Raw genomic sequence first — 12005 nt, forward strand, 5'->3', positions numbered from 1 at the left:
CACCTGTACACCTGCTCATTAATGCAATCTAATCATGTGGTAGCAACCCAATGCAAAAAAATACTTGCGGACGTGGTCAAGAGGTCCAGTTGTTGTTCAGACCAAATATCAGAATGGGAAAGAAATTTTATCTAAGTGACTTTGGCCATGGAATGATTGTAGGTGCCAGATGGGGTGCTTTGAGTATCTCAAAAACTGCTGATCTCCTGGGAATTTCAAGCACAATAGTATCTGGAGTTTACCTAAAATGGTGCAAAAACAAAGATCATCCAATTAGTGGCAGTTCTTTTTAATAAGAAAGGTCATAGGAGGATTGCCAGACTGGTTCAAGCTGAAAGGGAGGTGACAGTAACGCAAAGCTTTACAGTTATAGAAGGTCTTGGAAATACTATACTTGATTCATCACGTTCACCTCTTAGGACCACATCTTGGATGGAACGAAGCTTAATTTTCCAGAATGATGCCTGGACTCCAAAAATTAGAAAAAATAAGATTCCATTTCCATAAGAAACAAGAGCAGAATTATGCCATTTGGCCCATCGAGTCTGCTCCACCATTTCATCATGGCTGATCAACTGATCAATTTTTCCTCTCAGCCCCCATCTCCTGCCTTCCCTACATATCCTTTCATGCCTTGACCAATCAAGACTCTATCAACCTCTGCCTTAAATATACACAAAGACTTGGTCTCCACGGCTGCTTGTGGCAATGAATTCCACAGATTCACTACTCTTCTGCTGAAGAAATTTAGAATATAAAGGGCTGATTTGATTGACATTTTCCAGACATTAAAATAATTACAGGATAAGCTTAAATTTAAGAACACAACAAAATCAGTGTCAGGTCAGTCAAGAGGATAGTTGGAAACCACTTCTACTTAGAACTTAGAAGAGTAGAGCACAGAAACAGGCCCTTCAGCCCATGATGTCTGTACCAAATGCAATGCCATGTTAAATTTATTCTACACATGATCTATATCCATCTATTTCCTTAACGTTCATGTGTCTATCTAAAATCCTCTCACATGTTTTGATTGTATCTGCTTTCACCACTACCCAGGCACATTGAGTTATGGGACCTTAGTGGTTCCCAAAATTTTTGAGAGTATTCTTTACTCAAGTACCTATCCTATTATTTTTAAAGCCCCTTTTGACTGATCCTGCTATATTTACAGGCTATGCAATACAAGCACCCACTATTCTGTGTATAAACAAAATCTGCCCTAGACACCGTCAGATTCCCCCCCCCCCCCCCCCATCATGCTAAACTTCTGCTGTTTAGTATTTGACATTTCTTCCCTAGGGAAAAAAATTCCGACTGTCTATTTATGTTTCTAATAATTTTACAAACTTCTATCAGATCTAAAGAATATGTAAAGAATGATTGAAATTTTCTCTGACAATAAGTAATAAATGGTGATTCAAATATTTATTGCAATGCGAAGATCTATGGAGCTTTGCTACCCAAAGAATATCAAAGTACAAGAAAACTAGGTTTAGATACAAATTAGGCATGATATTATTGAATGGCAGAAGAGACGAATGATATTCAGGTTGTTTTTCGGCCTTACCTATTGTTTCGCAAGTGAAATGTGCTTACAGAGGTTTCAAAGATGGCGCACATTGGCAGGCACACCAAGTCAGGTAAATGTACATCTGGAAAGGGCAGAGAAGCTCGTAACAAAATAGAAAATGTGCCACCGTTTGTCTCAAACACAATCCGGTCCTCATAGTCTTGCTGCAAGAAGAAAAAGATCAGGTTAGATATACCTATCTGTAATGAACATCATAATTGTATTTTCACTGTAAGAAGATAAAAATGAACACATACACTTCAATGGTATTGATGAAGGGTCTTGGCCAGAAACACTGACCATGTATTCCCCTCCGCTGATGTTACCTGACCTGTTGAGTCCCTCTAACATTTTGTGTGAGTAACTCTGCATTTCCAGCATCTGTAGAACCTCTTATGTTTACATACACTTCAATCCTTCATCATCAAGGATCTAATTCAGAACCCAATCTAGTCACTCCTAGTGTCATAGTGTCAATGGTCTATGCCATCCCCATCCTTTTCTCCATTTCAGTTTAAATCATTGGTTCAGAACTACAAAAAAGCTGGATGAACTCAGCAGGTCGGGCAGCATCCGTTGAAAAAAGCAGTCAACCGAAACGTTGACTGCTTCTTTCAACAGATGCTGCCCGACCTGCTGAGTTCATCCATCTTTTTTGTACATCTTGATTTGACCACAGCATCTGCAGTGCACTTTGTGGTTATTGATTCAGAACTCATTTCTCTCCAAATTTTTGTGGAGACTTTTAAGACTCCACCTGCACATGGGTTGAGTAGTATTGTACATGTCAATGGACTAGAAATATCTGTAGTATCTAGAACAGGCACTGTCTCAAGAAAGCAATATCTGTCATACAGGGGTGTTGTATCAGGACCCAAATGCAGGACGCAGACACTGTAGTGCTAGGAACAGGGCAGGACGAGGGACTGGGAACAAGGAGCCTGGGATGGACTCTGAGCCCGAGACTGGACAAGGACCCAGAACCTGGATCTTGCCTCAGGCTCGGACCCCCAAACCCAGGTGAGGATGTGACAAGGTTTGGCTAGAGACTTGGTGTCTTGAGGCTTGGCTAGAGGCTTAGGGCTGGGGTCGAGGCTTGGCTGGAGGCTTGGGGCTGGGGTCGAGGCTTGGGGCTGGGGTCGAGGCTTGGCTGGAGGCCTGGGGCTGGGGTCGAGGCTTGGCTGGAGGCCTGGGGCTGGGGTCGAGGCTTGGCTGGAGGCTTGGGGCTGGGGTCGAGGCTTGGCTGAAGGCCTGGGGCTGGGGTCGAGGCTTGGCTGGAGGCCTGGGGCTGGGGTCGAGGCTTGGCTGGAGCTTGGAGGCAGACTAGGAACTGTACATAAACATAGAGCCGGGACTTCTCCTTCAACAAGCCAGGATTCATCTTTCACAAGACACTAACATGAGACTGGACAGAACATAGACATAGAGCCGGGACTCAACTTTCACTCCACACCAAGGTGGGGCAGGACCGCCTGTCGGGTAACGGCAGAACGGCCAGACTTACCCAATGGAGGCAAAGACAAGACAAGACAGATTCCCCCCACAGGGCAACAGCAGAATGACCTGACTTATCCCACGGGGTGAGGACAGGAAGAGACAAACACCGAAGAACGACAGACAGTTCCATCTCTGCATCAGGGCTGCTCCAAGTTTCCGTTATGGCCAGCAATCTTGGCTGGCTACGGAAACAACCAGATCCCTACCTAGCTCAGAGTGGCTGACAGCCACCCAGCTGGCCTGGGAAACGCCCGAATCCATACCGCTATGACAGTTCTGACTAGGGACAGTAAGACTCCAAGAAGCAATGGTTCTCCAACACAGCCTAAAGATAGCAAGTGGCCATACCAGCCTTCCACCAGCCACTTGTTCCATGAGAATCTTGCCAGGGAAGCTTAGCTTGGCTTGGCTTGGCTTGGCTTGGCTTGACAAGACAACCCCCAACCTCCCCCCCCAACCAACCACACGCAATCCCAGGGCCACTTATATTCCCAGCCAACAAGATGAGCATCAGGTGTTTATGGTTTAGTCCAACCGAAACAAGGGACAGCCGGAGGACCCGGAGTCCGGAGCCCGCGGACCACGAACCGGAACATGGACCCCGGACCAGACCACAACAATATCAAGACCTTCATCATCCAGGCCATGCCCTCTTTTCATAGCTACCATCAGGGAGAAGATACAAAAGCCTGAAAATCCCATACCATCATGTTATCTTTCAATATTTTTATTAATATTATATAAATTGCATGGATATAAATACAAAGTTCATAAGGATACAAGTAATATGAATTACATTACATTTAAATCACAGTAATATGATCACAGTATCCCATATTCCAAATAAATCATGTAGAAAAAAAGATTGAATTATGAAATGAAATAAAGTAGAATGATATTATTTTATTAAAATATAATCTACCCCCACTACCAAAATGAGCTGGTTGGTGAAAATGAAAAGAGAAAAAAAATACCTTACCATATAATATAATAATGGCTCAGAACCATACTTCAATAACAGTTCAAAGATTATGAAAATAAGTCAGAAAGGGTCCCTATAACATTAGAAAATCATGTTTAGAATCAGAAATCGAACAACGAATCTTCTCTAGATCAAGGCACAACATAACTACGTCATTAATTCAGTCATCATGATTAATTCTTCATCATTATGTGCTCGTCATTCTTTATTACAATTCAAAGTGATACATAGAGTTCATATGTCTAAAGACAAGCTCTCTTATTTCTATGCTACAAGTGTATGGGACATTGGAAAAAAAGTTGAATTTCCCCATGGGGTTGAATAAAGTATCTATCTATCTATCTATATTTCCCCCTACTGTGATAAATGTACTAATGGAGTGGCCACACTAATTCATATGCTTTGGACATGTCCAAGCCTTGAAAAAGTTTGAAAAGATGTATTTCAAACCTTTTCTGTACTCTTCAATGTTAGTTTTAAGCCCAATCCTTTGACTGCCATATTTGGTATTGTTGAGGATAGTATTACAAAACTGAAGCCATCTAATTTGCTGGTAATGGCCTTTATGTCTCTTATGGCCAGGAGGGCGATCTTGCTCAAGTGGAAGGAGGCTGCCCCGCCCACTCATGTTCAATGGCTATTTGAAGTTATGTCATACCACCATGTTCAAGATCATAAAACCATAAGACAATAAGACATAGGAGCAGAATTAGGCTACTTGGCCCATCCAGTTTGTTCTGCCATTCAATCATAGCTGATCTTTTCTCCCCTCCTCAGCTCCACTCCCCAGCCTTCTCCCCATAACCTTTGATGTTATGTCCAATCAAGAACCTTTCAAGCTCTGTCTTAAATACACCCAACAACCTGACCTCCACAGCTACCTTTGGTAATAAATTTCACAAATTCACCACCCTCTGGCTAAAGAAATTTCTCCACATCTGTTTTAAATGGGTGCCCCTCTATCCTAAAGCTGTGCCCTCTTGTCCTAGACTCCCCCACCATGGGAAACATTCTTTCCACATCTACTCTGTCTACACCTTTCAACATCAAAAGGTTTCAATGAGATCCCCCCTCATCCTTTTAAATTACGGCAAGTCAAACATTCCTCTTATGATAACCCTTTCATGCCCAGAAGCATCCTTGTTAACCTCCTCTGAACCCTCTCCAATGCCAGGACATCTTTTCTTAGATGAGGGGCCCAAAACTGTTCAGAATACTCAAGGTGAGGCCTCACCAGTGCCTTATAAAGCCTCAGCAGCACATCCCTGCTCTTGTATTCGAGACCTCTTGAAATGAATGTTAACATTGCATTTGCCTTCCCCACTACTGACTCTACCTGCAAGTTAACCTTTAGGGTGTTCTGCACAAGGACTCCCAAATCCCTTTGTATCTCAGATTTTTGGGTTTTCTTCCCATTTAGAAAATAGTGTTCACATTTATTTCTACTACCAAAGTACATGACCATGCATTTTCCAACATTGCATTTCCTTTGCCACTCTCTTGCCCATTCTCCTAATCTGTCCAAGTCCTTCTGCAGCCTATTTGCTTCCTCAACTCTACCTGCTCCTCCACAAATCTTCATAACATCTGCAAACTTGGCAACAAAGCCATCATCTAAATCCTTGATATACAGCATAAAAAGAAGCCATCTCAATACCGGCCCCTGCGGAACACCACTGATCACTGGTAGCCAACCAGAAAAGAATCCTTTTATTCCCACTTGTTGTCTCCTACCAATCAGCCAATGCTCTAACCATACTAGTAACTTTCCTGTAAAGCTGTGGGTTCTTAACTTGGTAAGCAGCTTCATGTGTGGCACCTTGTCAAAGGCCTTCTGAAAGTCCAAATATACAACATCCACTGCATCCCCTTTATCTATCCTATGTGTAATCTCCTCAAAGAATTCCAACAGGTTTGTCAGGCAAGATTTTCCCTTAAGGAAACCATGTAGACTTTGTCCTATCTTGTCTTGTGTAACCAAGTACTCCATAACCTCATCCTTAACAATTGACTCCAACATCTTCCCAACCACTGAGGTCAGGCTAACTGGTCTATAATCTCCTTTCTGCTGCTTTCTGCTACAGTGACATCTGCAATTTCTAGTCCTCTGGCACTATGCCAGAGTCCAATGATTTTTGAAAGATCATTACTAATGCCTCCACAATCTCTATCACTAACTCTTTCAGAACCCTAGTTCATCTGGTCCAGGTCTTTCAGCTTTTTGAGCACCTTCTCCCTTCACTTCCCTCGCACCCTTCAACATATGGCACACTGCTAGTGTCTTCCACAGTGAAGACTAATGCAAAATACTCATTTGCCATCTTCTTGGCCCCTGTTAATATTTCTCCAGCCTCATTTTCTGGCGATCCTATATCCACTCTCATCTCTCCTTTATTTTTACATACTTGAAAAAGTGTTTACTATTCACTTTGATATTGTTTGCTAGCTTACTTTCATATGTCATCTTCTCTCTCATAATGATTCTTTTAGCTGTTCTCTGTCAGGTTTTAAAAGCTTGCCAATCCTCTGTCTTCACACTAATGTTTGCTTTGTTGTATTCCCTCTCTTTTGTTTTTACATTAGCTTGACTTTCCTTGTCAGCCATGGTTGTACTATTTTGCCATTGGAGTATTTCTTCATTTTTGGAATCCATCTATCCTGTGCCTTCGTCATTTTCCCCAGAAACTTGCACCATTGCTGCTCTACTGTCATCCCTGCCAGCATCTCCTTCCAATTTACTTTGGCCAACTCCTCTCTCATCCCACTGTAATTTCCCTTACTCCACTGAAATACTGCTACATCAGACTTTACTTTCTCCCTATCAAATTTCAAGTTGAACTCAATCATATTGTGATCACTGGTTCCTAATGGTTCTTTTACTTTAAGCTCCCTAATTCAGTTCATTACATAACACCCAATCCAGTATAGCTGATCCCCTAGTAAGCTCAACGACAATCTGCTCTAAAAAGCCATCTCATAGGCTTTCAACAAACTCACTCTCTTGAGATCCATTTCCAACCTGATTTTCCCAATTGACCTGCAAGTTGAAATCTCCCATGACCATCATAACATTGCCCTTTTGGCATGCCTTTTCTATTTCCTGTTGTAATCTGTAGCCCACATCCCAGCTACTTTATATACTTGCCTTCAGAGTCCCTTTACCCTTGCAGTTCCTTAACACATCCCACAAGGATTCAACATCTTCCGATCCTATGTCACATCTTTCTACTGATTTAATGTTATTCTTTACCATTCTTTACCAGTGGAGCCAAGCCACCCGGTCTGCCTACCTTCCTATCCTTCTAATACAATGTGTAACCTTTGTCATTTAGCTCCCAACTACAACTATCCTTCAGCCACAGTTCAGTGATGGCCACATCCTACCTGACAATCTGTAACAAGATCATCCATCTTATTTCTTATACTCCATGCATTGAGATTTAAGTACTGTATTTTCTACTCTTTTTGATTCTGTATCCCTAATGCACTGATTTTTACCCTGCTATCTGCAATCATGTCCTGTCATCTGCCTGCCCTTCCTGACAGTCTGACTGCATACTTTTTTGATTTTTTACCATCCATCCTATCCTAAGTCCCTTCACTTTGATTCCCATCCCCCTGCCAAATTGGTTTAAACCTTCCCCAACACTCTAACAAACCTGCTCATGAGAATATTGGTTCCCCTCGAGTTCAGGTGCAACCCATCACTTTTAAACAGGTCATACCTCCCCCAGAAGAGACCCAAAGATCCAAGAACCTGAAGCCCTGCCCCCTGCACCTGCTTCTTGGCCACGCATTAATCTGCCAAATCATCCTGTTTCTACCCTCACTGGTGCATGGCACAGGCAGCAATCCAGAAATTACTACCCGGGAGGTCCTGCTTCTTGGCTTTCTACCTAGCTCTCTAAATTCTCTTTTCAGGATCTCTTTGCTTTTCTTTCCTATGTCATTGGCACCAATGCATACCAAGACATCTGGCTGCTCTCCTTCCCTCTCCAAAATGTTGTGGACGTGATCTGAGACATCCCTGACCCTGGCACCTGGGAGACAACATACCATTCGGGTGTCCCATTCACGTCCACAGAATCTCCTGTCTGTTCCCCTGACTATTGAGTCCCCTATCATTACCATTCCTCTCCACTCCCTCTTTCCCTTCTGTACCACGGATCTATGGTCAGTGCCAGTAACCCGGTCTCCATGGTATTCCCTTGGGAGGTTATCTCCCACAACAGTATCCAAAATGGTATACTTATACAAGAACAGCTACTTCTCTTCAACTATTTGGTTTTTGAACAATAATCACTGAAATCACCAAAACCCTAAGCACTACTGTTTAGCAACATTATGACCATTTGATCATTTTACATTAAAAGACACTTTTTTGACTAAATGCATTATTTTTTAAAGGTCTTGTACAATTTTTGCTTATGCTTTACTTGTGAAAGCTTATCTGATGCTTTGTGCCTGTGATGCAACTGCAAGTAAGTTACTTGTTGATGCATCTGTGCATACATGTACTTGTGCAAATGACAATTAACTCAACTTTGACTTTGAAACACCAGATTCAAATTCTACTATGTTAGTCTAAGTTTTGCAAACTGGAAGCAATAAATGTTGTTATACTGTCAGAAAATTCAGAAATGGCCTCTGAAAGAAGGAAACACATGCAACAGATGTTTTCAGACATGCAGGTGCAATTCTACACTGCCATTATAAACAGCATCCTCCCATTAGCCATTACTGTCGGATTTGGTGCAGCATTCTCTCACAATATATGAAAACGACACTGAACTGTCAGGTCAAAAGAAGCGGGTTGGAAAAATCCTTGCAGACACTACATACCATCTACTTATGCTTTATTGACTATGAAAAGGCTTTTGATAAAGTAAGACACGAGAAAGTAATAGAGGTGCTGAACAAGTACGATCAGGGATGGTAGAATGTGCAGATAATAAGGAACTTGAATTGGAATCAGAAAGCAGCAGTCAGGTTAGATAATGAGCTATCACCATGGGCATGTATTAAACGAGGCATAAGGCAAGGCTGTGTTGGCTTGCCGGATTTGTTCAACCTCTACGGAGAATGGATTTTTCGGGAATGTGACCATCAGGGGACAGGTATTCCAATCGGAAGCCAGAAGGTAGATAACATCAGGTATGTGGACAACACCGCGTTGTTAGCTGACAGAAAAAGTGAACTGCAAATTATGCTGAATAAAGTGAATGAGAAAAGTCTTGACTATGAATTTCAAATCAACCCTAAGAAAACAAAATCGATAGTGGTAAGCAAAACGAATACTAAAACCTCATTCATGATGTTATCATTCATGATGTTACAGGTGCAAAAGTTTGAATATCTTGGCAGTTGTCTGACAGATGACAGGTGATGTGAGGTTGAGACCAGAAGGAGAATAGGTATGGCTAAGATCCAGTTCATGAAGCTAAAAGATCTACTATGCAATCGGAAGGTAGACATCCAAAGTAGAATCCGCTTCCTCAAGTGTTACGTATGGTCATTGCTGAGGTATGGATCCTGAAGAAGGATGACATGAAATGAATTAATGCTTTTGAAATGTGGTGCTATCGATGAATGTAGAAGATTAGCTGGGTAGAGAAAGTTTCGAATGAGAGAGTTTTGTCCGAAGTTGATAGACCACAGATATTGCTGGAGAAGTTTATGAAGTTAAAAGTTGCTTATTGTGGACACGTTATGCAGAGAGATAACATCTTGTCAGACTTGCTATATGGAAAGGTGGAGGGAAAGAATGGAAGAGGAAGGCAAAGAACAACGTGGCTGGATAACATCAAGGATTGGACCAAGCTGGACAAGACTAGGGATGTTGTAGACAAATGTCGGGATGGAGCGGCATGGAGGGAAATCATCCGCCAGCTGGAAATCCCAGATGCGACCTAACAACCATGACACACTCAGAAAACAGCCTTTTCCTAAAGTTCTGTTCTGGAAAGCGCTATGTAAAAAAAATCATGCATCTTAAAAATTTCTTCACCCAGGCAGTTAATCATATTAACCATTCTAGTTTTATTCAATATCCATACTTTAACTTCTAATATAATAGAACATAGAACATAGAATAGTACAGCACATTACAGGCCCTTCGGCCCACAATGTTGTGCCGATAATTTTGTATATTTTCTTTATTCTTTATAATTGATGAATGCTGTTCTTTGTTGCAAGTCACTCCCTGACCTACACACCCTGCAAACACCTAATACATGTAAATATATTACTGATTAATGTATTAATTAAATGTATTAATGATCACTGATCTTAAAGTTGATCCATGATAAACACTGTTAAACTGTAATAAAACTCAGAAATGGCCTCTGAATAAAGGAAACCACATGCTTGTAAGGTTAGGAGACAATGCCGCCTTTCAGCGACTCCTTTTCTTCCATCTTTGTAAACAGCTCTATTTTCATCTTTAAATTCTCTATTTTTCCCTTTTAGGGTTCTTTTGAAGACCCAGATCTGGAGTTACATGCTGACTTTGATTCTTTGTGGGAGTAGGACCTGCTCTTGGGGTTTCACAACTGGCTGTTATTTGATATGCCAAGGATGTGGCCTAAGAGATTAGCTCACCTTCGAAGTTCTAGGATCTTGTGGCTCTGGAGACGTCCGGACTGAAGGTCGGTGTCCCAGCAGGAAATCGATGCGGCATGGGAGACGGAAAATCTCTGGCTGTGTGCCCAGAGACCCGAGATCTTTGGGCACAGAGCTTGGAAAAAGCAATGCAACAGACTTTTAACATCACTAATCAGAGAGTTGTTCGTTACGTGAAACGAAGACATCTATTTCTCCCTTATTAGGAGAGAGAGAGCCTGTGGTATGTCGGTCACCAGATGAACAAGTAGTCTTTGGGGTACTGCAAGTCTGTGTCTTTGCTGTTGCTTTGCTGCAAGCTTGAGTGCTCAGTGGCGGGTGCCAAAGCTTTTTTTTTACTGGTGGAGGAGGGGGATCGTTGCTTGCTGCTTCTTATGCATGGGAGAGGGGAGCTGGGGGTTAATTTGGGGTTCTAACATTTAACTATCATACATTCTTTGGGGGCACTCCTCTGTTTTTGTGTATGATTGCAGAGAAAAAGCATTTTAGGATATAACAACACACACAAAATGCTGGTAGAACACAGCAGGCTAGGCAGCATCTATAGGGAGAAGCGCTGTCGATGTTTCAGGCCGAGACCCTTCGAATTTCCAGCATCTGCAGATTTCCTCGTGTTTGCTCTTTAATTTCAGGATATATATTGTATACATTTCTCTGACATTAAATGTACTTTTGAAACCTTTGATCAGTACAATATTTGAATCCAGTCCCAAAGCAATATGTACCTTTGGGTAACAAACATCCAGTTGGACCAATTCTGCAGGCTGAGCAACTCCTCTGTGGAAAAAGGAATTGTCAATGTTCCAGGTCAAAACCATGCATCTGGACTGAGGGTGAAGATGACTGGAGAAGAAGGGGAGTAGTGAGACAACAGTCCAAGGTGATTGGACTCTTGGATTGAACTGAGGAGAGGTGAAATTTGACAAGCAGGTTGCACTTTGAGGTTACCTCCGGGTGATTGTGGATGAGCAGTAGAATCGGAATCAGGTTTATAATCACTGTCTTACATGAAATGAAATTAATTTTTTGCACCAGCAGTACAAAGACAAAGAATACTCTACACTGCAAAATGAATATAATACAAAACAAAGGTAGTGTTCTTGGCCCGTTCAGAAATCTGATGACAGAGGGAGGAAGCTGGTCCTGAATTGTTGAGTGTGGATCCCTAGTTCCTGTACTTCCTCTTCAAAAGGAAAACTATTTACTCTTATTTTCTTGAATTTTCCTTCCATCTCTCTTCTTCCTTTACTGTTATTCTATTTCTACATGTAGGGTTCTCAGTACCAGTAACCGAGGTGTTAACTGTTCAGGCTAACAAAATGGCTTCTCTGT

The 12005-nt window shown here is 42.0% G+C and overlaps 1 protein-coding gene across 1 annotated transcript in view; it reads right to left on the reverse strand.

Moving 5' to 3' along the window:
• Positions 1–12005, reverse strand: part of cfap65 (cilia and flagella associated protein 65) — a 204576-nt gene that overhangs the window by 171607 nt on the left and 20964 nt on the right. Inside the window, exon 4 of the mRNA XM_073046190.1 lies at positions 1571–1737. Coding sequence (XP_072902291.1) covers positions 1571–1737 — 167 coding nt within the window. The remainder of the gene's footprint in view (positions 1–1570; positions 1738–12005) is intronic.

Source organism: Hemitrygon akajei, chromosome 5 (assembly GCF_048418815.1).
Source record: "Hemitrygon akajei chromosome 5, sHemAka1.3, whole genome shotgun sequence".
NCBI lineage: Eukaryota > Metazoa > Chordata > Chondrichthyes > Myliobatiformes > Dasyatidae > Hemitrygon > Hemitrygon akajei.